This window comes from Herpailurus yagouaroundi, unplaced genomic scaffold, assembly GCF_014898765.1.
Source record: "Herpailurus yagouaroundi ecotype Mexico unplaced genomic scaffold, PumYag 100, whole genome shotgun sequence".
Classification (NCBI taxonomy): domain Eukaryota; kingdom Metazoa; phylum Chordata; class Mammalia; order Carnivora; family Felidae; genus Herpailurus; species Herpailurus yagouaroundi.
Genome location: NW_024412391.1, coordinates 87,516,481 through 87,539,051, shown reverse-complemented (window position 1 = coordinate 87,539,051; position 22,571 = coordinate 87,516,481). Strand labels below are relative to the sequence as shown.

The following is a 22,571-nucleotide window of genomic DNA, read 5'->3' as shown; positions in this document are numbered from 1 at the left end:
GTAAGAAATTTTGCTTTAAAGTAGAAACATTCAGGTTCTGGGTAACAGAGAAATAAGTATACTCTACACTGTCTCCCACTGAATGCGGCTATAAAACCTCGACAGAATACAGGGAACGGCTATTTGAGGATTCAAAAGTAAACAGCAGCAGATGGATTGGGGAAGAACAGAATTCAAATACCACCATATAAGCAGTAAGTTTACCAATTTTTTTACTGCTGTATCCCCTGGTCTGAACTCATCACATAAGGAAACAAAGAAGTGAACACTGGGAGGCTGCTATAGGCTGAATGTTTGTGCCCATCTTCCATGCCCACCCCCCCATCCAAATTCTTATGTTGAAATCTAGTCCACCAAAGTGATGGTATTTGGAGGTGGAGTCCTAAGGAGGTGATTGTCAGAAGGGTGGAGCCCTCATGAATGAGATTAACACCCTCAGACCTCAGGGAGCTCCCTCACCCCTTCCACCATGACAGAACAAAGCATAAAAACAGCTGGCTATGAACCAGGAAGTGGATCCTCACCAGACGCCAAACATGCCAGCATCTTCGTCTTGGATTTTCCAGCCTCTAGAAATGTGACAAATAAGTTTCTGTTGTTTATTAGCAACACAGTCTACGGTATTTTTGTTACAGCATCCCAAATGGACTACAATCGTTGCAGACAGGGAAAACACTGAGAGAAGCCTTTTAGTTCTGGTTCAAGGAGTGGGAAAGTGAATGCAAAACAGTCAACAAGACAGTGGAACCCCCTTGGTTTTTTCTCTTTCTTTTATCTATCTCACTCCCCGGCTCTCAGGCAATGCTGTGGTGTCAGGGTAGCAGCAGCTTTGACAGCAGAGGCAGTGGGAGCCAGCAAAAGACAAAATCCTAAGAAAGGAATGTTCCTTGAAGTTTGATGGAACTGCAGTTTCAAAGGGTGGACTCAGATCTGATGGCACTTTTTCCTTCATTGTCCTGCTGCCACTTGGCCCTAAAGACAGGTGCAGTTGTGGAAGTGCACAGAGAATAGCATAACTAAAGTCATAGCATTCTGGACAGAGGACCAAAAAGATGCACCCCAGGAAACTGGAAATTACCAAAGGGATCTTGAGAGAGGAACTCAGGAATATGGCTGTGTAACGTTGCTTATGAACTCCTAGACACATGTATGTGTCGAGTTCAACAAACCACACTTTGAAAACTGAATTAACAGATACAACATGACCCAGGTCCCATACTGGCTACAAGGTGATATATATGCACCCCAGATTTGGATAGCTCTGCAAAAGGTTAGAAAATTGAAATGACATTAGAACCATTTCCCACTGAAGGCTAAGCAGAACTTAGAATGAACCCAATCATGTTGAAATGACCAATGTCATGTGAAAAAAAAAAAAAAAGAGAGAGAGAATTGAATAAAAAAACACAGTCAGGGTGCCTGTGTGGCTCCGTTGGGTAAGCGTCCGACTCTTGATCTCAACTCAGGTCACAATCTCAGAGTTCGCGGGATAGAGCCCCGCATCAGGCTTTCTGTTGATAGCACAGAGCCTGCTTGGGATTCTCTCTCCCTCTCTCTCTGCCCCTCCCCTGCTCGATCTCTTTCTCTCTCAGAATAAATTAATAAACATTAAAAAAAAAACAAGTTCTCAGTGATCTGTGGGACAATAACAAGAATGTACGGGTATTATATTCATCCTGTTTACAACTACATTGTAAGCCTACAGTGAGACTGTAATTAGGGACACAAAGACCAAGAAACCCAAAGGAATATGCTTTAAGGGAGTATATGAAATATTCTACTCTTTCATAAAACTCAAGACTTAACCCAGACTTCTCCATGTTCATCCCTATACAACAAATTAAACCCTCCCAAAACTCTGATTTGTTCTTTAACAATAGACTTCTAACCTCTTCTGGTATCTTTTTTTGTTTTTGTTTTTATTTTGAGATATAATTTATATATCATGAAATTCATCCTTTTAAAGTGTACAATTCAGTGGCTTTAAATACATTCTCAAGTTTGTGCAACCCTCACTACTATCTAATTCCAGAACATTTTCATCATTCCAGAAGGAAACCCCATACTCATTAGCAACCATTCCCCATTCCCCCTCCTTCCCTCAGTCCCTGGAAGCCACCAATGTATTTTCTGTCTTTCTGAATAGGTTTTACCTCTTCTGGACATTTCATATAGTTGGAGTCATACAATAGGTGGCCTATTACAGGTATCTCCCTTCACTTAGCATAATGTTTTCAAGGGCCATTCATGCTGTTGCAGAACTTCATACAGTTTTATGGATGAATAATATTCCATTGCATAGATATACCACATTTGATTATCTATTCATCTGCAGATGAAAATTTGGATTGTTTGTGTCTTTTTAGATCTTACAAGTAAAGCTTTCATGAACATATGTGGGCACATTTTTGTACAAACATATTTTTCTTCAATTATTATATCTAGGAGGGAAATCGCTGGGTCAGATGGTAACTCCATGTTTAACATTTTGAGGAACTGACAAACTATTTTCCAAAGCAGCTGCACCATTTCACACTGTCACCAGCACTGTACAAGGGTTCCAACTCATCTATACCCTTAACAACACTTGTCACCTTTTCATTACAGTCACCCTAGTTATATCACACTGTAATTCTGATTTGTATTTCCATAATAATTTATGATGCTGAACATTCTTACATGTGCTTAATGGCCATTTGTATATCTTCTTTGGACAAGTGTCTATATAAATCGTTTATCCACTTTTAATTGTATTATTTCTCTTTTTATTATTGAGCTGTAGAAATTATTTATATAATCTGGACATGAGACACTTATAGTATCTTTGACTCTAAATTGTAGTGTTCCCAATATTCAAGTAGTCACGGAGTCCAATCACTTCTTTTTTAGTGTGGCTTTTATCTCTTATTTTCCAGACCCATCATAATCATTTTAGTTCAAGCTTTTAACATCTGATGCCTAGAATAATCATTCAGCAACATAATCCTCTAATTGATCTATGGCAAAAGCTTTCTATAAGATCTTTTTCCTGTGATTTTAAAAACACCCATCAAATAATTTTTTACTTGGTATCCAATATTTCCTACATAGAAGTTCTTGATATATATGGCTTTTTTTAGAAAGTCTTCACTTTTAATCAATGCCTATATTAGGCTGACAATCTTTAGGAATTTTAGGGGTTGATAATATTTCAGAATTTAAGTACAAGGTTACTGTCCCTTTTTCTTATGGCATGAGTGGAGGGTAGTGCAGAGAAGTAGGTAAGAAAGCTAATCCTATTAAAAAATAACTCCCTGCACCCAGTATCTGGTTTAGAAATTCATTTGAATTGCTGGAAATACTCTTTTAAATTTTTATTTGAAAGAGAAAGAAACAAAGTGATGCTTTAAGATCTTTGAGGGGAAGGGTGGATGAGGTCATGCTGAGCTGGTAGGGAGTCAGAGACATTAGAAAGGAGAGGAAGCAAGGATAAAAGAGGATAAAAGGATGAGGGCCCTAAGTCCTTAGTGAGTGAGTGAGGAGCACACAAAGTGTCTGCAACAGAACAGGGAGACCATCAAGGAAGGTGAGAGAACACAGAAGATACTTAGTACTATACACATAATATGTAAGGCCATTTTTGTTTCCAACACTTAGCCCACAGGGAAAATTCAAATCCTTTAGAGAAATATTTGAGGTGCTTCACGATCAGGACCCAAGCTACACTTCCAACTTAATCTTCTACCATCTCCTATAATGGTTTTCAAAATACAGTTTGTACCAGAATAATTCTGGGAAATCTACATAAGCCAATACCTGAACCTCATCTAAAGACATTAAAAATCACTGGGCTTGGTTAGTTCCAGAAATATGAATTTTAACAAGGCCTCTGGATGATTCTAACCCAGGTGTTCTTTTGGAGACCACTCTAAAAACACTGCCATAAAACTTTTACATTTGTCTTTCAAAAGTAGCAAAAAATGGGAGACCAAACCTAGCAAGGTAAGGACAAGGAGCCTAAGAACTCCAGCATAGCACAGTAAGACCTTCTTGAAGGTGTAAGCATAAGTGTAAAGAGGGTCAGCACAAAGTACAAAGTAAAAGAAATTTAGACGTGGATATTCTGATAGGGTAAAGAACTTCAGGACATCCTAGAAAGACAGACTGGAAGTTACACTTAAAAATCAAATCACAATTACTTCTGGAAGTCTAGGAACTGTGTGAGTGTCCAAGGTTGTGATCTCTCAGAAGCAGTCACAGAGGAAATCCCCAAGCTATTAGTCCCTGGCTAAAAAAAAAAAAAAAAAAAAAAAGGCAGGGGGTGGGGGGAAGGAGACTGTAAACTCAATAGCAGCTTCCAAGTCACACACACGACCAACTACAAAGGATAAAAATCTAACTGGGTAAGAACATCCTCAGGGTTCTTAGTAAGTGGCTTATACCTACTCAGGGAAGACCTGGAGCTAAAAGATAAAAGTAAGTGGAAACCATCTGAGCTGGGACCTCAGTGGCTATACATTGCAAGGAAAATGGTTCTCACAGAATGGATGCAGGCAAGTCACTGTTGTATTACCTGTTAAGCAACAAACAAAACAATGCCTGGGGTTGGAGGAGATCTAATATATCCAGATAGCAACAAAAAGGTATGAGACGTGCAAATAAACAGTAAAGTGTGACCAATACACAGAAAGAAAATGCTGGCAATAGAAACTGCCTTTGAAGAGGCCCAGATGGTGGACTTAGCAGGCAAAAACTTCAAAGCAGCTATTATAAATATGTTCAAAGAACAAAAGGAAATCATGCTTAAATAATTAAAGGAAGATATGAGGACATTGTCTCATCAAAGATACCATATCAATAGAGAGATAGAAATATTCCAATTATTTAAAAGGAACCAAATGGAAATTCTGCAGTCAAGAAGTACAATAACTGAAATGAACATTTCACTGGAGGGGCTCAACCATATACTTGAATTGGCAGAAGAAATAATCAGTAAATTTGGAGATAGATGAATAGAGATTATGCAATCTGAAGAAGAGGAAAAAATGAAGAACAGAGCCTTAGAGAAATGAGAACAGAGCCATTTAAAAGCACCAACATACACATAAATGGGAGAACCAGAAGGAGGTATGAGAAAGTGATGAACAATACCAGAGAAATAATGGCTGAAAACTTTGGAAATTTCATGAAAAACATTAGTCTACACATCCAAGAAGCTCAATGAACTCTAAGTATGATCAATGTAAAGGGATTCACATACACCCAGATACATAATACTCAAAATGTTCAAATACAAAGAAGAAACCCTAAAGGAGCAAAAGAAAAATGACTGATAACATACTAGGTAGCCCAGTAATACTAACATGTAACATCTCATCAGATTCCATGGAAGTCAGAAGGCATTGGAGCAATGTATTAAAAGAGTTAGAAGTAAAAAACCGTCAAACAATATTATAGCCAGCAAAACTATCTTTCACAAATGAAAGCAAACTAAAGATAATCCCAGATAAACAAAAACTGAAAGAATTTTTTGGTATCAGATTTACATTGTAATAAATAGCAAAGAAAGTTCTTTAGGCTGGAAGTAAATGATACCATATAGCACTATGAATCCACACACAGATACACAGCAGAAAACCAATAAAATAATAATTAAGGCAATTACAAAAAACAATGTAATTACATATTTGTTACTTTCTCCTCTTGACTGATTTACATAGCTACTGCAAAATCTATAAAGACCTTATCAAACTCAACGCTCAAAAATCAAATAATCCAGTTAAGAACTGGGCAGAAGACATGAATACACATTTTTCCAAAGAAGACATCCAGATGGCTAACAGACACATGAAAAGATGTTCACCATCACTCATCATCAGGGAAATATAAATCAAAAATATGATGAGATACTACCTCTCACCTGTCAGAATGGCTAAAATGAACAGCACAGGAAACAACAGGTGTTGGTGAGGATTCAGAGAAAGGGGAACCCTCTTACACTGTTCATGGGAATATAAACTGGCACAGCCACTTTGGTAAACAGTATGGAGTTTCCTCAAAAACTTAAAAATAGAACTACCCTATGACCCAACAGGTACACTACTAGGTATTCACCCAAATGATACAAAAATACTGATTCGAAGGGGCATATGCACCCCAATGTTTATAGCAGCATTATCTATAATAGCCAAATTATGGAAAGAGCTCAAGTGTCTACTGACTGATGAGTGGATAAAGACGATGTGTCATATATGTATGTATGTGTGTGTATATATATATGTGTGTGTGTGTGTGTGTGTGTGTGTGTATACACACACACACACACACATATATATATATATACACACACAGAGAGAGAGAGAGAGAGAGAGGGAGAGAGAAATATTGTTCAGCCATAAAAAATAATGAAATCTTGCCATTCACAACAACAGGGATGGAACTAGAGAGTATTATGCTAAGTAAAATAAGTCAGTCAGAGAAAGACAAATACCATATGTTTTCATTCATATGTGGAATTTAAGAAACAAAACAGATGAACATAGGGGGTAAAAAAGAGAGAGAGGCAAACCATAGAACAGACTCTTAACTATAGAGAACAAACTGAGGGTTGCTACAAGGGATGGGCTAAATGGGTGATGGGCATTAAGGAGTGCACTTGTGATGAAAACTAGGTGTTGTATGTAAGTAATGCATCACTGGATTCTACACCTGAAACCAATATCAACTGTATGTTAACTAACTAGAATTTAAATAAAAATGTGAAACAAACAAAAGCTATTGCAATAAACAGTATGTATATAAATATACTATTGGGCCTATAATATGTAAATGTAATATATTTAACAATAATAGCACAAGGGGGGTAGACAAGAGCAAAAAGATGTACTGGATTAAGGAAAGGACATCAGATCCAATTCAAATCTTTAACTCAAATCCATAGGTATAAATTAAGAAAACAAGATGGCATAAAAAGATTCATATAAAAATTCTATGAATATTTATTTGCCCTTATTTCTTTCATCAGCAACTCTGAAAGATTTAATACTGTATAACATATTTTATAGAGAAATAATTGTAACAGTGTATTGCTGAGTTTATAATATGTATAGATGTTATATATCTGAAACTATATATATATATATATATATATATGGAGCTATATAGGAGTAAAGTTTCAATATTTCACTGTAACTAAGGCAGTATAAAACTGAAGTCAATTCTTTTTTTTTTTTTAACATTTATTTATTTTTGAGACAGAGAGAGACAGAGTGTGAACAGGGGAGGGGCAGAGAGAGAGGGAAACACAGAATCTAAAACAGGCTCCAGGCTCTGAGCTGTCAGCACAGAGCCCGACGCGGGGCTCGAACTCACAGACCGTGAGATCATGACCTGAGCCGAAGTTTGACGCTTAACCGACCCAGCCACCCAGGAACCCCTGAAGTCAATTCTTTTTTGATCACCTACCCACCCTTCTTGCCTCTGGCAACCACCAGTTTGTTCTCTGTATTTATAGGTCTGATTTTTCTTTTTGTTTGTTTATTCATTTGTTTGATTTTGTAGGTCCCACATATACAAATCACACAGCATTTGTCTTCCTTTAGGACCTTCTAGGTCAATCCATGTTGTCACAAATGGCAAGGTCTCACCTTTTTCTATGGCTGAGTAATATTCCTGTGTGTGTGTGTGTGTGTGTGTGCCACACCTTCTTTATGCATTCATCTACTGATGGACACTTAAGTTCTTCCATATCTTGGTTATTATAAATAATGCTGTAATAAACATAGGGGTGCATATACTTTTTGAATTAGTGTTTTCATTTTCTTTGGGTAAGTATCCACTAGTGGTTATGAATGAAGGTAGTGGGAGATACAGGCTGCCAGTTATGGAATGAATTAGTCATAGGAATAAAAGGTGCAGTGCAGAGAATATAGTCACTGGTATTACAATAGTGCTGTATGGTGACATATGGTGGCTATACTTGTGAGAACAGCATAACTATAGTTGTTGAATCACTATTTTGTACACCTGAAACTAATGTGACATTGTGTGTCAACTAAACTCAAATAAAAGAAGCTGAAGTCAATTCTGATAAGTTAAGGTATATATTGTAGGCCCCAAAGAAACCAATAAAAAAAGCTCAAAATATCATTAAAATTATGAAAGGAATTAAAATATTATAGAGGAAAATATCTACTTAATACAAAAAAAGGCAATGAAAAGAACAGCAATAAAAAAGACATGAGACACATAGAAAACAAAAAGCAAAATGTCAGGTGTAAATCCAACCACAGCAGTAATAACTAAGTGTAAATGGCTTAAACAATTCAATCAAAAGGCATACATTTTCAGGTTGGATTAAAAAAAAAAAAAAACAAGATCCAACTATATACTGTCTACATAAGAGATACTTTATATTCAAACATGCAAATAGATTGAAAATAAAGGATGAAAAAGATGTACAATGCAAACAACAATCATAAAAGAGAATGCAGTGACAATACTAATAACAGAAAGTAGATATTAAAACAAAAAATGTTGGAGCACCTGGGTGATTCAGTCAATTAAGTGTCTGACTCTTGATCTCAGTTCAGGTCACAATCTCACTGTTCATGACATTCAGCTCTGCATTGGGCTCTGTGTGGACAGCATGGAGCCTGCTTGGGATTTTCTCTCTCCCTCTCTCTCTGCCCTTCCCCACTCATGCATGCTTGCTATCACTCTCTCTTGCTCTCTCTCTCAAAATAAACTTTAAAAAATCAAAAACAAAATCTTACTAGAGTGAAAGACAAACATTTTATGATGATAAAGGGATAATTCATCAAGATGATATAACAGTGATGAACATATAAGCATGTAACAACAGAGCCCAAAATAGATGAAGCAAAAGCTGACCGAAAGGAGAGACAGACAATTTACCAATAACCATTGGGAGATTTCACACCCAACTTTCAATAATGTCTACAACAACAAGGCGGAAGATCAACAAGGAAATATAAGAGTTAAATAATGGTAAAAATAAATGAGACCTAACAGACATCTACAGAATACTCCAATAGAATACACATTCTTAAGAATACATTGAACCTTCTGCAGAATGGATCCTATAATAAGACATAAAATATGCCTCAATAAATTTTAAGGAGCTTAAATCATTCAAAGTATGTTTTTCAAACACAATGAATAAAATTAGAAATCAACATTAGAAATCTTGAGAAATACACAATTGTGGAAATAAATAAAAATGTTTAAATAATTAAAGTTCTGAAATGAACACTTACATTAATGGGTAGTTGATTTTGAACTGACAAGAAAATTCAATGGGAAAAGAATAGTCTTTTTTTTAACAAATGATGCTGAAAAATTTGGATATATCCATATGCAAAATAGTGAAGCTGGACTCCACACCTTACAGGATGAGCATACACACACACACACACACACACACACACACACACACACACACACGCCAAATTGTTCACAGACCTGAATGTAAGATGTAAAACTTACAAAACTCTTAGAAAATACACCCGTAAATATTCATGTCCTCAGATAAGCAACGGTTTCCTAGTATAACACATAAAGCACAGGTAACAAAAATAAAAGAGCTAAATTGCAAATTCAGGGTCCATTTTTAACTGCTGAGTTCTTACAGAATGTTGAACTCCATTTCAAGGTCCCTTTAGACTTTGAATACACCATTTTGTGGGTCTTTCTTCATCATTAATCATTTTAGGAAAGTTCTTCAAATATCAATGGTGCTCAGTCCCTGTCAATCATTGTTCATGTTCAGTACTACCAATAATACAAATAGAATGCTTTTTAATTAATAACTACAATACCATGGTAATGAAAAATGTTCTTATTTGACTAAATCTGTGAAATCATAACATTCAGTATTGGCTGTATGAGACAGAGAAATACAGAGAGAATAACTTTACAAAACAAACAAACAAACAAACAAACAAACCCTTCAGATATTCCCAGGTCCCAAATAATTTCAAAATCACTGAACAGTAAAAGTTTAAAACCTCCATTAAATTCCTCTTAATCACTGAAAAAGAATATATGAGTAATATGACAAACTGATTACAAAAAGTATTTAAAAGAATAAAGAGTTTTTTGGTAAGTTTCATGATAAAGACATTTTGCAAGTCTTTGTCATATCTTAAACTTCTGTTAGTTCATTAAATAGGATGATTTGTGACTATTATTTCTCACTACTAAAATGCCCAAAACATTTATATGTAACTCTTCTGTGATTGATGGACACTCTTTACCTTGAACTGGACTGCAGGACTTCCTTGGAGGAAGCTTTATTTTTGTTGATTTACTGTTTTCCATCATACTCTCTTCCCTTGCAAAATATCTGCTACAAAACCAATATGTATATTGGTATATATATATTATATATTATGTAATATAATATCTATGAGAGTGTGCATGCACACAAGCTAGTGTTGGCCATCAATTACTATTTGCTGAACAAATGAGTGAATGTCTGATTGAATGAATAAGCAAATACATTCTCCTTTGCCCTGAACCATGCCTTTGACATTTTTATAAAAAGATAAAAAGTAAAGGAGGCTTTTTTCTTTAACATAAACTCTACAATCTTATTTCCATCACCATCAGTCAAGTAATGTCCAAGGCATTTGAATTGGCTATCTAAATATATAGAAGTGTTATCATTCAAAGAAACTGGTGCATCCAATTTTCTTAGCTATATTTTAAAAATGAGCACAAAATGCCAGTAATGTTATAATACGTCCTTAATTTTGATTTGACATTTTAATTGGTTTCCTCTTACATTATTAGGATCCTTCTCAACACAATAAAATAACACTAGATATTACTGCCTTATGCTTTTTATTTTAATATAAAATTGAAGGCTTACACTTTCCATTTTTATTTCATTTAATCACTTAAGTCTAAAACACATTATTTCTTCAAAAATTTAAAGTATTAAACCCAGGTTCATAAAACAAACACACACATAATATATCTGAATTTGTTCACCATCTAAAATGTGTCATGTATATATTCAGAGATGGGCACAAAATTTGTTTTTTTATCTCCTTCGTCTCCCAGGAATTATTTCCAGACACATTGTTTTACTTCAGATCTTCATCAACTGTTTTCCTGTTGCAAGGAGCACTGTAGGTATGCGTGCTTCCCAGCAGTATTAGAGACAAGGATATAATTTTGTCTGAGGTGTATAAGACCCCCAGGGCTATACAACTGCATTTCAATAAATATTAACTAATGTCATTGAGAAGGCAATCTTTTTTTTTTTTAATTTTTTTTTCAATAGAAGGCAATCTTTAAAATGCATCAACAATGTGTGTGTGCATGCGTGTGTTTGTGCGCATGTGCAGAAGCACGTGCATGCATGAGTGTAGAAAGGGCTTGAAAAACAGCGTTGTATATTGGGGTGCTTCTGACACTTACTACATGAATATTGAAACTTTTTTTCCCAAATGCTCAGATATTTTGCCAAAATGTGCTAAAATAAACCAAATCACTTAGAGAATATGAGCTAGCCTAGAGATTAATAAAATCTCCAACTTCACAGGCTTCCACAAATAATGATATGAAAACAACAGATAATTTTAAGCCATCAAATATTTCAATACTTCATTCTGTTTGTTTCTATGACATATTTACCCCATACGAAAGATTTGCTAACGGAGTTGTAATGGCCTTCTGGGACCGGAAGAATAAGGTTTCTGTAGAAAATGTTAAATTAATTTTGATGGTGATACAAAGTTAAGGAAGGGTTGTTAAGGGATGGCTTGCGGCCATGGGGTGGGGTTTTGTTTTGGTATCCTTTTAGAGCCTGCAGGTGTTTGGCACCAGCTAAAATCAGGGCCAGCTGTGATATTTCAGTTCTGATATTTCCCTCCCAATAGTTCTCAGAAGTGATGCTTCAGGGTGATGTCTTACACCTGATGTATTCAACTTGTGTGGTAGAAATGTGAAGACTTTGTTAAATAACATCAGTTTTGCGACACCCTTTGCCCTCTCTTCCCCACCCACAGGTCATGGCATCAAGGAGAAAAAAAAAAAAAAAAACAACATTAATCAGACATTCAGTCATTCATCTCTATGTATTTTTTTTAATTGCGCAGTTCAGCAAAGAATACACTAGAATCGTCAAACACACAGTCTTAACCAAAATACAAAAGACAGGATAACACAATCTCTTTTGATTCTCATGGTAGATAATGATGCTTTTAAATGCTCTCAGTGGTGAGATCCATACCTATTTTTGCAAGAATTTGAATAGTTTCTATTAAAAGCTGAATTTTCTTTTAAGTTTGTTTGGGTTGGAAAACCTCAAACCACAATGTATTTCATGCACATGTTCCCAAGGGTATGTTAAATAGGACCATACTGAGGTCATCTAGCAAGTTTTTTAAACTTTTTAAGAATTCCTTTAATGTATTGCACAATCTTGGCCTGATTAAAAAAAGATATTTTAAGAAAGCACTTGGAAAAACGACCATGAAAATCTATATGCAGATAATCTCCATTATACTTCTAGAATACACAGACTTTTCCACAGATAATTTATCACTGAGGGAGAAAAACAATAAAACTACCACTAAAAGGCTTTTGGATCAAAATTTCTCAAAGCTATCAGTAAATCCAGACCAAAACCCCCATAGTATTCTTGATTGACTTAACAGTGGATACTTTAGGATCATTTCGACTAGGCAGTCTGTAGCATATAACCAGAGGATAAAAGGTAGACAACCTTGTCTCTATCCAAGAAAAAAAAAATCATCTGTTCTTTCAGTTGAGTCAAAAAATCAAGTTTTCTTGGAACAGGAGGCCATGATGAAATTATTTAGGTTAGCAGTAGTTTCTACTGTCAAGTAAATTTTTGTTGTCTACCAAGTCTAAACCACAGATGAAATGTACATGGCCCACTATAAGCAGGCCCGCAGAAAATTCTCTCTTGCACTGTGATGCTTCTTTTTCTTTTTTTTGGTTAGACATACCCCCTCTTCACTTCATCAAAGCCTCACTTCCTGCGCCATGTTCCAGGCCTTGTACTTCACCCAAGTCAATTTTCAGTTAAACTAGCAGCTGTGCTGGCACAGCACACACGGAGAGCCAGCCACGGGCGCCAGCGGCACGGTCCCACATCTGAGCACAAGTGGCCCGTTCCACGTACCCAGGGCCAAGAAACTCTACAGCTCATCGGGGGAAAAACAAGGGAGGACACCTTAAACGGAAATGATACTTGTACAGAAAATAAAAAATAAAAGGAATTTCAGCAATCAGAAATGATGAAGGTTGAGAACTTGGCACAGAGTTTGTAGATGCATTTTCTTAAAAGAGTATTAGAGCTCGGTTTTAAGCTAACGATCCCCTCCCCACAGCCACACTGAGTTTATTTGTATCCACGAAACAAAGGTAAGTAAAAGAGGGTGTTTCTTTTTTTTTAAACAAAAATATGACCTTGAAGAACACCATCATAACCAGGGATATTACCATCTGGCAATCCCTACTGCCCTTGATAAACACTATCTCTTGTAACACAACAATATAGAGACAAGATCCTATTTTACCACTTTACAGTTGAGTAAACTGAACCCTAGTAAGTTTATAAAGCTGCCCAATAATTTTGACTCCATGGTCTTAACCATTATGTTGTGCTTACCTCCCCTAGGCTTTCCAGACAAAAGGTTTCCAGCCAGCACTATAGATAGAGCTTGTCAGCCCCACTCAGGGGTGCACAATAGCCACCTGATCATTTGGAAAACCTATACTTTGCAGAGTTAGCCAACTCATTCATTCACTGATCCATGCATCAACAATATTTAATGTGTATCTGCTATTTAAGTCCATTTTAAATTTATTTTTCAGAACATAAGATAATTACTAAGTTCATGCTAAATCCCTAGCACTTGGTACATAATAAGTACAAGAATGGTTTGCCGAATGAACTTTTAAAGCAGTCCTAAAAAACAACTCCATGATTTTGTCACATTTTACATTCCTTCCAAAATCCCAAATTATATGGAATTCTTTAAAAAGAGCCCAGCAATTCCAAGCATAGGGGAAATACAGCGGCCTTACCTCTTGTGCCAAACAATCCTACATACAACTGCCAGAGTCATCTTTGCTAACTTTCAAAATGTAATGGTATGTTGCTCTTTTGCCTTTCTAAAACTCCAAAAAACTTTGAAGTGTACGCTTGGTATTTAAATCGCAAAGAAGGGGCGCCTGGGTGGCGCAGTCGGTTGAGCGTCCGACTTCAGCCAGGTCACGATCTCGCGGTCCGTGAGTTCGAGCCCCGCGTCAGGCTCTGGGCTGATGGCTCGGAGCCTGGAGCCTGTTTCCAATTCTGTGTCTCCCTCTCTCTCTGCCCCTCCCCCGTTCATGCTCTGTCTCTCTCTGTCCCCAAAATAAATAAACGTTGAAAAAAATAAATAAATAAATCGCAAAGAAGAATGAAATTATATATAAAAGAGACCAACTCTATTCTTGCGACTAGGGTACCTTGTCAGTAATCATCACTGTACAGTTAAAAATTTTTGATGTTAGAATTGTAATAGTTACAATCTTCTTTGGGGTGGCTAAGAAGGCAGTTTTCAGAGACCTTTGGGGTAGTAGCACAAGTTGGTGTCCCGGTTCAGGTAATATCACTCTTCTCCATTTGAAAAATGATTGAAGTCCTAAAAATATGCCATAGACCAACAATAGAAACTTCATGCAGGTCCAAAAGAGACAAGATACAGAGATTCCAGTAATTAAACTAAACTACAAGGGAAAATTGGGAATGAAAAATCTAATTATCCTAGATTCGGTCCGAACCAGAGCAGACTGCATTGATCAATTTGAAGAGTGGAACCTTGGTTCCTTATTCAACAAAACCTAGAAAATAGGTCACATTAGAATATACCTACTGATTTTTAAAATAACGTTCTTTGGGGTGAATTTATGCCTGATGAAACAGGTGGAGCAACGGAAATGCTGATGATAAAACTCTCAGAAATTATCTCTAGAGAAACATGCCCTCACATTAATTGAATTAAACACCAAGTCCTACACGCCTCAGTACCACTTTTAAGTGGGAAAAATAATAGTACAACGCACCCACCCATTTCCCCACAACAATTTAAAGTCAGAGCTTGGCCTCATTCAAAGTCATGAAGTGAGGAAACTGGTCCTCTGGGTCTAGTACATTTCAGGGCATGCATGCTGCTACATCATTGCAAAGAGTCACCAGACAGTGATCCATGATATAGTGAGGACCCTTCCACATAAACTCAACACACATCAAGTGGGCCCCCTTATCTCAAATACTTATTGGCCATTGTTTCATTACGGACAAAGCCTTGCCATTTTCATGATCTTGGCAGGAAAATAAACCCAAAGCAGAATTCCTGAATTCATTCACTTTTTTTCCTCCAGTAAATACTGTAGCCATTGAATCAAATACATCTCAATTCTCCTTGAAGCAGGTATTCATGTAAAATACAGATACCAAAGGTAAAGAATTAGGTCAGTTTCCAACAAAGTTCTCCTCTCTTAGAAAACATCGTATTCCATTTTCAATAATTAATTTCAAAGAAAAATCTGTTACAATGAAAAGAATTTTTTTAAATCTGTAATTTTGAAGCATTGGAAACTGACAAGATATGTGAATAATCATAGTGAAAGCTTCATAGAAAAATGGAGTTCCTCTACCTTTTGGGATTAATATGTGAATCCAAGAAACAGTAAGTTGCCTGCAGTGATACTGATTAATAAAATTAGAAATTATTTCGATACCATCTAAAAATAATTATTTGAACAATGTTATAGAAAAAAATATTTTTTCAGGTGATCCTTATTCCTGGGCCCAAGAAGAAGCCTATAAGAATTGTACAGATCAAATCTCTATTCAAGAACAATTAATTCTTCACAAATAATGCCCTTTATTAATCAAAACATATAAAAGCCTCTCATTTGCAAAGTTAATGTAACCTGCTTTGTACAGTTTAAGATAGCCATCTGACAAGATATGGACTGTAACTGTGAGAGTTGTCATACTTCCTTCTATAGAGAATGATCTCCAAGTGCCTGATCCCAATCTTTCAATTGTCTATATTTCTATTTTTCAGGAAAAATGAATGTCCTGACCTCACAGGCTTTATGTAGAGACTGTTGCAGAAATATGTTAGATCTGATGGACATAAAAGCATGATTATAGACAGCCAGTTCCAAATTGATTCTTTTTACTTCAGACCCACAGTCTAACGTAATAGTCAAAAATCATGTTACATGACTTAAGCTCAAGACCAATGGCTAACAGGTATTTATATGATAAGAAAGAGAGGCAATATGTACTAAAAAACTGCAATGTACTAAAAACTTCAAAAACCAAACCTGGGGTTCTGCAAATACATTCTTCATGTTGTTGATTGGGCCGTATGCAACCCCACTGCCTTCAAAGAGGTATAACCACTTGCTGGTCATTTCTTTTTCAAACCTAGGAACACACCAAAAAAAGATGTATTTTTACAAAGAATGTAACACAACATTTTTTCTCATATGGCCCTCTTTTGAAGCAACCAATAACGACAAAAATATGTTTCTTAGACTCTCTTTGCTCCTAGTTTTGAGAATGTTGCCTAACTGAAACAACTCGACTTGCCCTGCAGTGGTAGGAACAGCCACCCAGGTCCCGTTGTTTGAAATCCACCTTTAGAGATAAAACTCCTCCTACTTCTGTCCCTGTGTGCTTTTTGACAGAGAGCCCATTGGAGAAGAGAGATTATGTGGGGAATGGTTTTAACTGAGTTTCAATTGTTGTGGTTTTGAGCAATTTATAAATATAATGATAATAATTGCAATTTTGAGCATAATGTCATTGTGCAAAGTATTTTTTAGGTATAAGGCATAATACGCCACTATCAGGTAGACACTGACATACTAAATTATTCCTCAAAACAAAAAATAAACAAATGTTGCGTTAGCAGTGCCTGGGTAACTCAGTCAGTTTAGCATCCGACTCTTGATTTCAGCTCAGGTCATGATCTCATGGTTCGTGGGTTCAAGCCCTGCATCAGGCTCTGCACTGGCAGTGTGGAACCTGCTTGAAATTCTCTCTGCCCCTCCCCTGCTCACACTCCTTCTCTCTCCCTTGTTCTCTCTCTTTCAAAATAAATAAACATTGTTAAAAATGTAGTTGTTTTAAAAGAAAGCTATATGTTCTACCCCTATTATATTTAAGGTACATCAGAGTTAACAGCCACAACCATTGGCCTACAAACAACTTTAGGTACTTATTTGCACTGTGATTTACTAATCAGAACAAATCTAGGCATGTGAACACTGATATATCAGTTTAGCCATTACCTCTCAAATCCAACCAAGTCCTTTACCTCTGTTTGTTTTTTCTATAATTTAAAATTAGGCTCCACAGACCTAAAAGCCTATTTGATTGCCTTTATTTTCTCTATTAGGTCTCAAGAAAAGGGGACCTAATTCATTAATGAGATTCACTGTTTTGTATTTTTTCTTGTTAAGACAATGAAATAGAACACAATCTTGGATCTTCAAGGCAACTGAACAGTGATAACTTGTAAAAGAGTTTAGAATTACTAATTGTTAAAGTGGCGAACTATTTTCAGTTAAGTAATAATCTAGGTGAAAAGAGATTTTTAAAACGCCTTAGGTAAAATAGGTTATTGGGAGCAAGTAGAAGGCACTACTACAGAAAAACAAGTGAAAATATATGGGGCGCCTGGGTGGCGCAGTCGGTTAAGCGTCCGACTTCAGCCAGGTCACGATCTCGCGGTCCGTGAGTTCGAGCCCCGCGTCGGGCTCTGGGCTGATGGCTCAGAGCCTGGAGCCTGGAGCCTGTTTCCGATTCTGTGTCTCCCTCTCTCTCTGCCCCTCCCCCGTTCATGCTCTGTCTCTCTCTGTCCCAAAAATAAATAAAAACGTTGAAAAAAAAATTTAAAAAAAGAAAATATAATTGAAATAGTATTCATGGATTTCCATTCAGCAATCTTGCACATAGCTAGAATTAACCTTAAATTTGCAGATTCTGTGGGAAGTTATATAAGAGAAATGCCCTACTTCTTCCACTGTTTAAAACCAGGGTAAAAACAGTATCAATACTTTGAGGACAGTTTTCTAATCTTATTATTATGACAAGATTTTATTGTACATTTGAATCGCAGCCAGTAATGTTAACCATCCCTATGTAGTATACAACCAAACACTTCCCTTCTACATACTGAAAAGCATTCTTTCATGGGAACACCACCATGCAGATTAAATGTCTTACAATAATCAATTCTTCACAACCTTATTTTCTTTTCAATGACTGTTAAAATCATCTCCTGGCCAAGACTTCCTGAGACATATATATCACCAGAATGATATATGCTGAAAGAATAAAAGAGATACTTTGAACTTGGAGCCTTTTCAATCAAGGTGTCAATTACTTAAATTTTTCATAAACGGAGTATTATAATGGTTAAGCTGATAAATTTTCAAGACAAGTGAATTTATCACCACTGGCCTCACCCAAGTGGCCTAAAAGAGCCGCACAGAAAATGCATGTCAATATCCAAACAAACCCATGGCTGCAGACTTGCCAACAGAAAACTCAGGGGAATAGTTGCAGTTTTAGTATTTATATAAGCTTTTCACCACTGGGCAAAAGCAAGGGATTTATTTCATGTTATGGAAAACAATGGATGCACTTTGGAAATGAGACAGGGGAGAGAGGCAGTGTCTGGAGCTGCAGTTGTGACCACTGTTTGTGTATTTGCGTGGGTGTGGGTGTGGAAGTGTTCGTAAATGCCTTAAACTCAATCAGTCAGAGACAGAACATCGCTGCATTCCGCTGCTCCCAGAGGACACATCCATCATTTTCCTCTGAAAATCTATCTCTTGATCTAAATCTGATGTGGAATCCTTTCCTTTATCTATGCAAAAAAGCTGTAAGCGCATGTTTTTATTAACCACAAAAATTCTGCTGAAAAAAAAAAAAAGGAAAAGGAAAGAGCTGTTCTAAATCACTTTTCAGGCAGTATAATACTGAAGGTAAGACAGGAAAGTGTCCCTAGATCCAGTGAAGTGAGCCTCAAAACTAGAGCCTCCTCTGGGACGTTACTTGGAAACTCATTAAACAAACCGGACTTAATTGTGAACTTATTAAATCAATCCACATATTACATTTTAGATTTTTGCCGAATTCACTTGATGTCAGAATGAGTATTGTTAACCAGATTGCATCACTTAGGTAGATGAAACATGAAAACGGACTTGAGTTTAAATTTCTTTGCATCAAGATTTCACTTAAAAAACAAAAGCTCTTCTCTTTAGAGAATGGTGTAACGTTGCAGCCAAATGCAAGACCAGAGAGAAACTAAGAGGCATGGGCCATGAAGGTGGAGTTGGAAATAATTCTAACGTTAATGATTACTAAATACTCGTTATTAAATTGTTTGGTCTATATCTTGTAGCTTTTATCCTCACAAGCTTACTGTAAGGTAAATATTATTCTCATATGATCAGTAGGAAAATCAGGTTTGGAGAAATGAACCTGCTCAAATTCATACAGCTTTAGCCCCCCCAACCTTTTTTTGAGGTATGACTGACCAATAAAAATTGGACACATCTAGCTTGTACAACATGGTTTTTTAAAGAGTGAAATGTGGTGCAGTGATTTAATATACATATACATCATGAAATGATTATTGCAGGCAAATTAATTTACACATCCTTCACCTCATGGTTACCATTTATGTGGGTGAGGGGGGGGAGTGAGAACATTTAAAATCTACTTAAGAACAATTTAAGTGTAAAATATGGTATTAAAACCTATAATGACCATGCTATGCATTCAATTCTCAGAACTTACTCATCTTATAACTGAAAGCGTGTACCCTTTGACCAGTATTTCCCCACTTTCCCCCCACCCTAGTCCTGGGCAACCACCATTCTACACTCTGGTTCTAGGAGTTTGACTTTTTAGATTCCACACATAAGTGAGATCAATGCACTGTTTGTATTTCTGCATCTGGCTTATTTCATTTAGCACGAAGATGCTTTTTCACTTCAAGCTCTATCTCCTTACATTAATTCTCATTCATTCCTGATGTTTTTAGTAATAGTGTGTTTTGTGTCAGTCATGGGGATTACAACAATAAAAACGCCCCTGTATTCAAAGATCATAAAGGAGACCTAAAGGAGAACACAGCTAAAGAAATTGATGAATTGCAATGCAAGATGCTAAGGCAAAAAAATGAGTATACAACCTGAGTTAAAGTACCAAAAAAGGAGACCTGAACGGGGCCTGGTGAGTCAGGAAGGAATTAAAAAACCAGGTGACATTTGAGCCAGCTGTTGAAGGATGAGTTAGCATTTTCCATGGGGAAGATGGAAAGAAGGGTCTTCCAGACAGAGAGAACAATATGTACAAAGACCCATCCTGGAAAGAATCTAAAGTCTCCTGTGCCCTGAGTGGCAAAAGATGAAAAATGGGAAAAGAAGTTTAGAACTGGAGTGCAAGGCATCTTGTCTGCTATGCTAAGGATATTGGATTTCCACCGGCAACGAGGAATCCAGAGAGGTCTTTCAGCGGGGGACTGACATAATCAGCATCAACACATTAACACAGAGAACGGAGAGATACAGATGAGACCAGAGGCAAGAAAACTTGAAAGGAGGTAATGTACTCTCTCTCCGATGCATCTTAAATCTTCCCCTCTATCAATATCTTCCATATTATTGTCAATAATAAACCATTTTCATTGGAAAAAAAACGTTTTCTTGGCGCTCTTACCCCTTTTGTTCCTCTTATTTATCATTTCCAGTCTGTCATGGCTGCATAAGCCTCAGAAATCTGATTTGTTCACCAACACTTTTTCTTACCCAGACTCCAAGAGTCTTCAGTTACCACTTGTCAGACCCAATATTCTTTTCACGGTCCTCATCCTACCTGCTCTCCGTGCAGCATTTGATGCTTTTGACCAGCCTATCTTTACATCCTATAGTACTATACTTATTGGATTTTTAAGACCTCTTTGGCCATTTCAGTTTCTTCTTTTTTTTTTTTTAATTTTTTTCTTAATGTTTTTATTTATTTTTGAGACAGAGAGAGACAGAGCATGAGCAGGGAAGGGGCAGAGAGAGAGGGAGACACAGAATCGGAAGCAGGCTCCAGGCTCTGAGCCATCAGCACAGAGCCCGATGCGGGGCTCGAACTCACAGACTATGAGATCATGACCTGAGCCAAAGTCGGGCGCTCAACCGACTGAGCCACCCAGGCGCCCCTCAGTTTCTTCTTTAAATTCTTTTACCTTTTTCTTCCAGTCCCGATATTCTTTGTTCTTTTTCACCTATCTAAGTAATCCTGTCGTCTCCATGGAGATGGTACCCAAATCTGTATTTCTAGCCCTGACCTTTCCCCCATCTCCTCTTCCTAGTTGCCATAGGATATTTCCACTCAGATGCACTATCATCCCCATAAACACAACACGCCCATGGATGACTACCACTTCTGTTGCCCCCATAAACCTTGTATTTCTCCCTTTCCTGAATTCACACTTTTGGCTAACTCAGGAACTCGTTTTTTCGTCATCTCTTATAATTGACACATAACGGGCCTGCAGAATCAACATTTCAATAGTTAAGTTTTACTTATCTAGTCTGACACTTGGACTGTGGCAATAGTAGACTAAAAACTTATTGCCTCCAATTTTCCTCCTTTTACTAAAGTGAATTTTAGATGTCTCAAATCTGTCCAATTGTCTCTCTTCCCAGGATGACTATCTTCTCTCACACTAGAGAAACAGGCTATCTCTTCACTTCTATATCCCCAAAACTGAGAACACAGTTGGCACCCAATATTTGCTAAATGAATGAGTATACAACTAATTGGTCAGAATAAGAGGGTCTTAGTCACATTAGCTTGAATAAGTGGGGTAGATTACTTTCTTCCAAAACCTTGCTGACAGTAGGTATATTTAGATACTGAGGTTTGGAGAAGGAAGACAATCTGAGGGTCTTAGGTTTAAATGCAGTATCACAATATCTCCTCTTTTCCTTCTTCCTTCACACTGCTCTTTAAATTCTTCACAGAAATATGTCTTATTGAAAATAAATTTCAAGTTCCCAACAACTAACTTACAAACAGATGCTTAAAACATAATGTTTTGATTTAGGGACTGACTATGTTATCCAGAAAATCCTAAGATCTCAGGAATTAAAAAGACCTTAAAAACTATCTATTGTTGTCTATGGCTCTATAAAATCATCCTATTTTGCACATTGTACATATTTCTATTAATAGCACACTGTCAGTCCAGTTACTGAAAGTATTCAAACACAGGAAGTGTGCACAACAGAAAAGGCATGAGATGTGGATAGATATTGAGTTACAGCCCCAGTACCACCTACCTATATGACCTTAATAAAAATATCAGTTAATAACATTCATGATTTTTCAAATCAAATCAATTCTCACAACGATCCTGTGAGAAAGGTATCATCATGGTCATTTTAAAGGTTTAAACCTTTAAATAAACCATAGTTTAGAGAGTTTAAGTAACCTTTTTAAGTCGTATCAAATTAAG

At 36.7% G+C, this 22,571-nt stretch overlaps 1 protein-coding gene across 2 annotated transcripts in view; it reads right to left on the bottom strand.

The window, feature by feature from the left end:
• Positions 1-22,571, bottom strand: part of SUGCT (succinyl-CoA:glutarate-CoA transferase) — a 775,778-nt gene that overhangs the window by 367,852 nt on the left and 385,355 nt on the right. For both annotated transcript variants that reach the window (XM_040473014.1, XM_040473015.1), the window contains one exon: positions 16,363-16,465. In XM_040473014.1, coding sequence (XP_040328948.1) covers positions 16,363-16,465 — 103 coding nt within the window. The remainder of the gene's footprint in view (positions 1-16,362; positions 16,466-22,571) is intronic.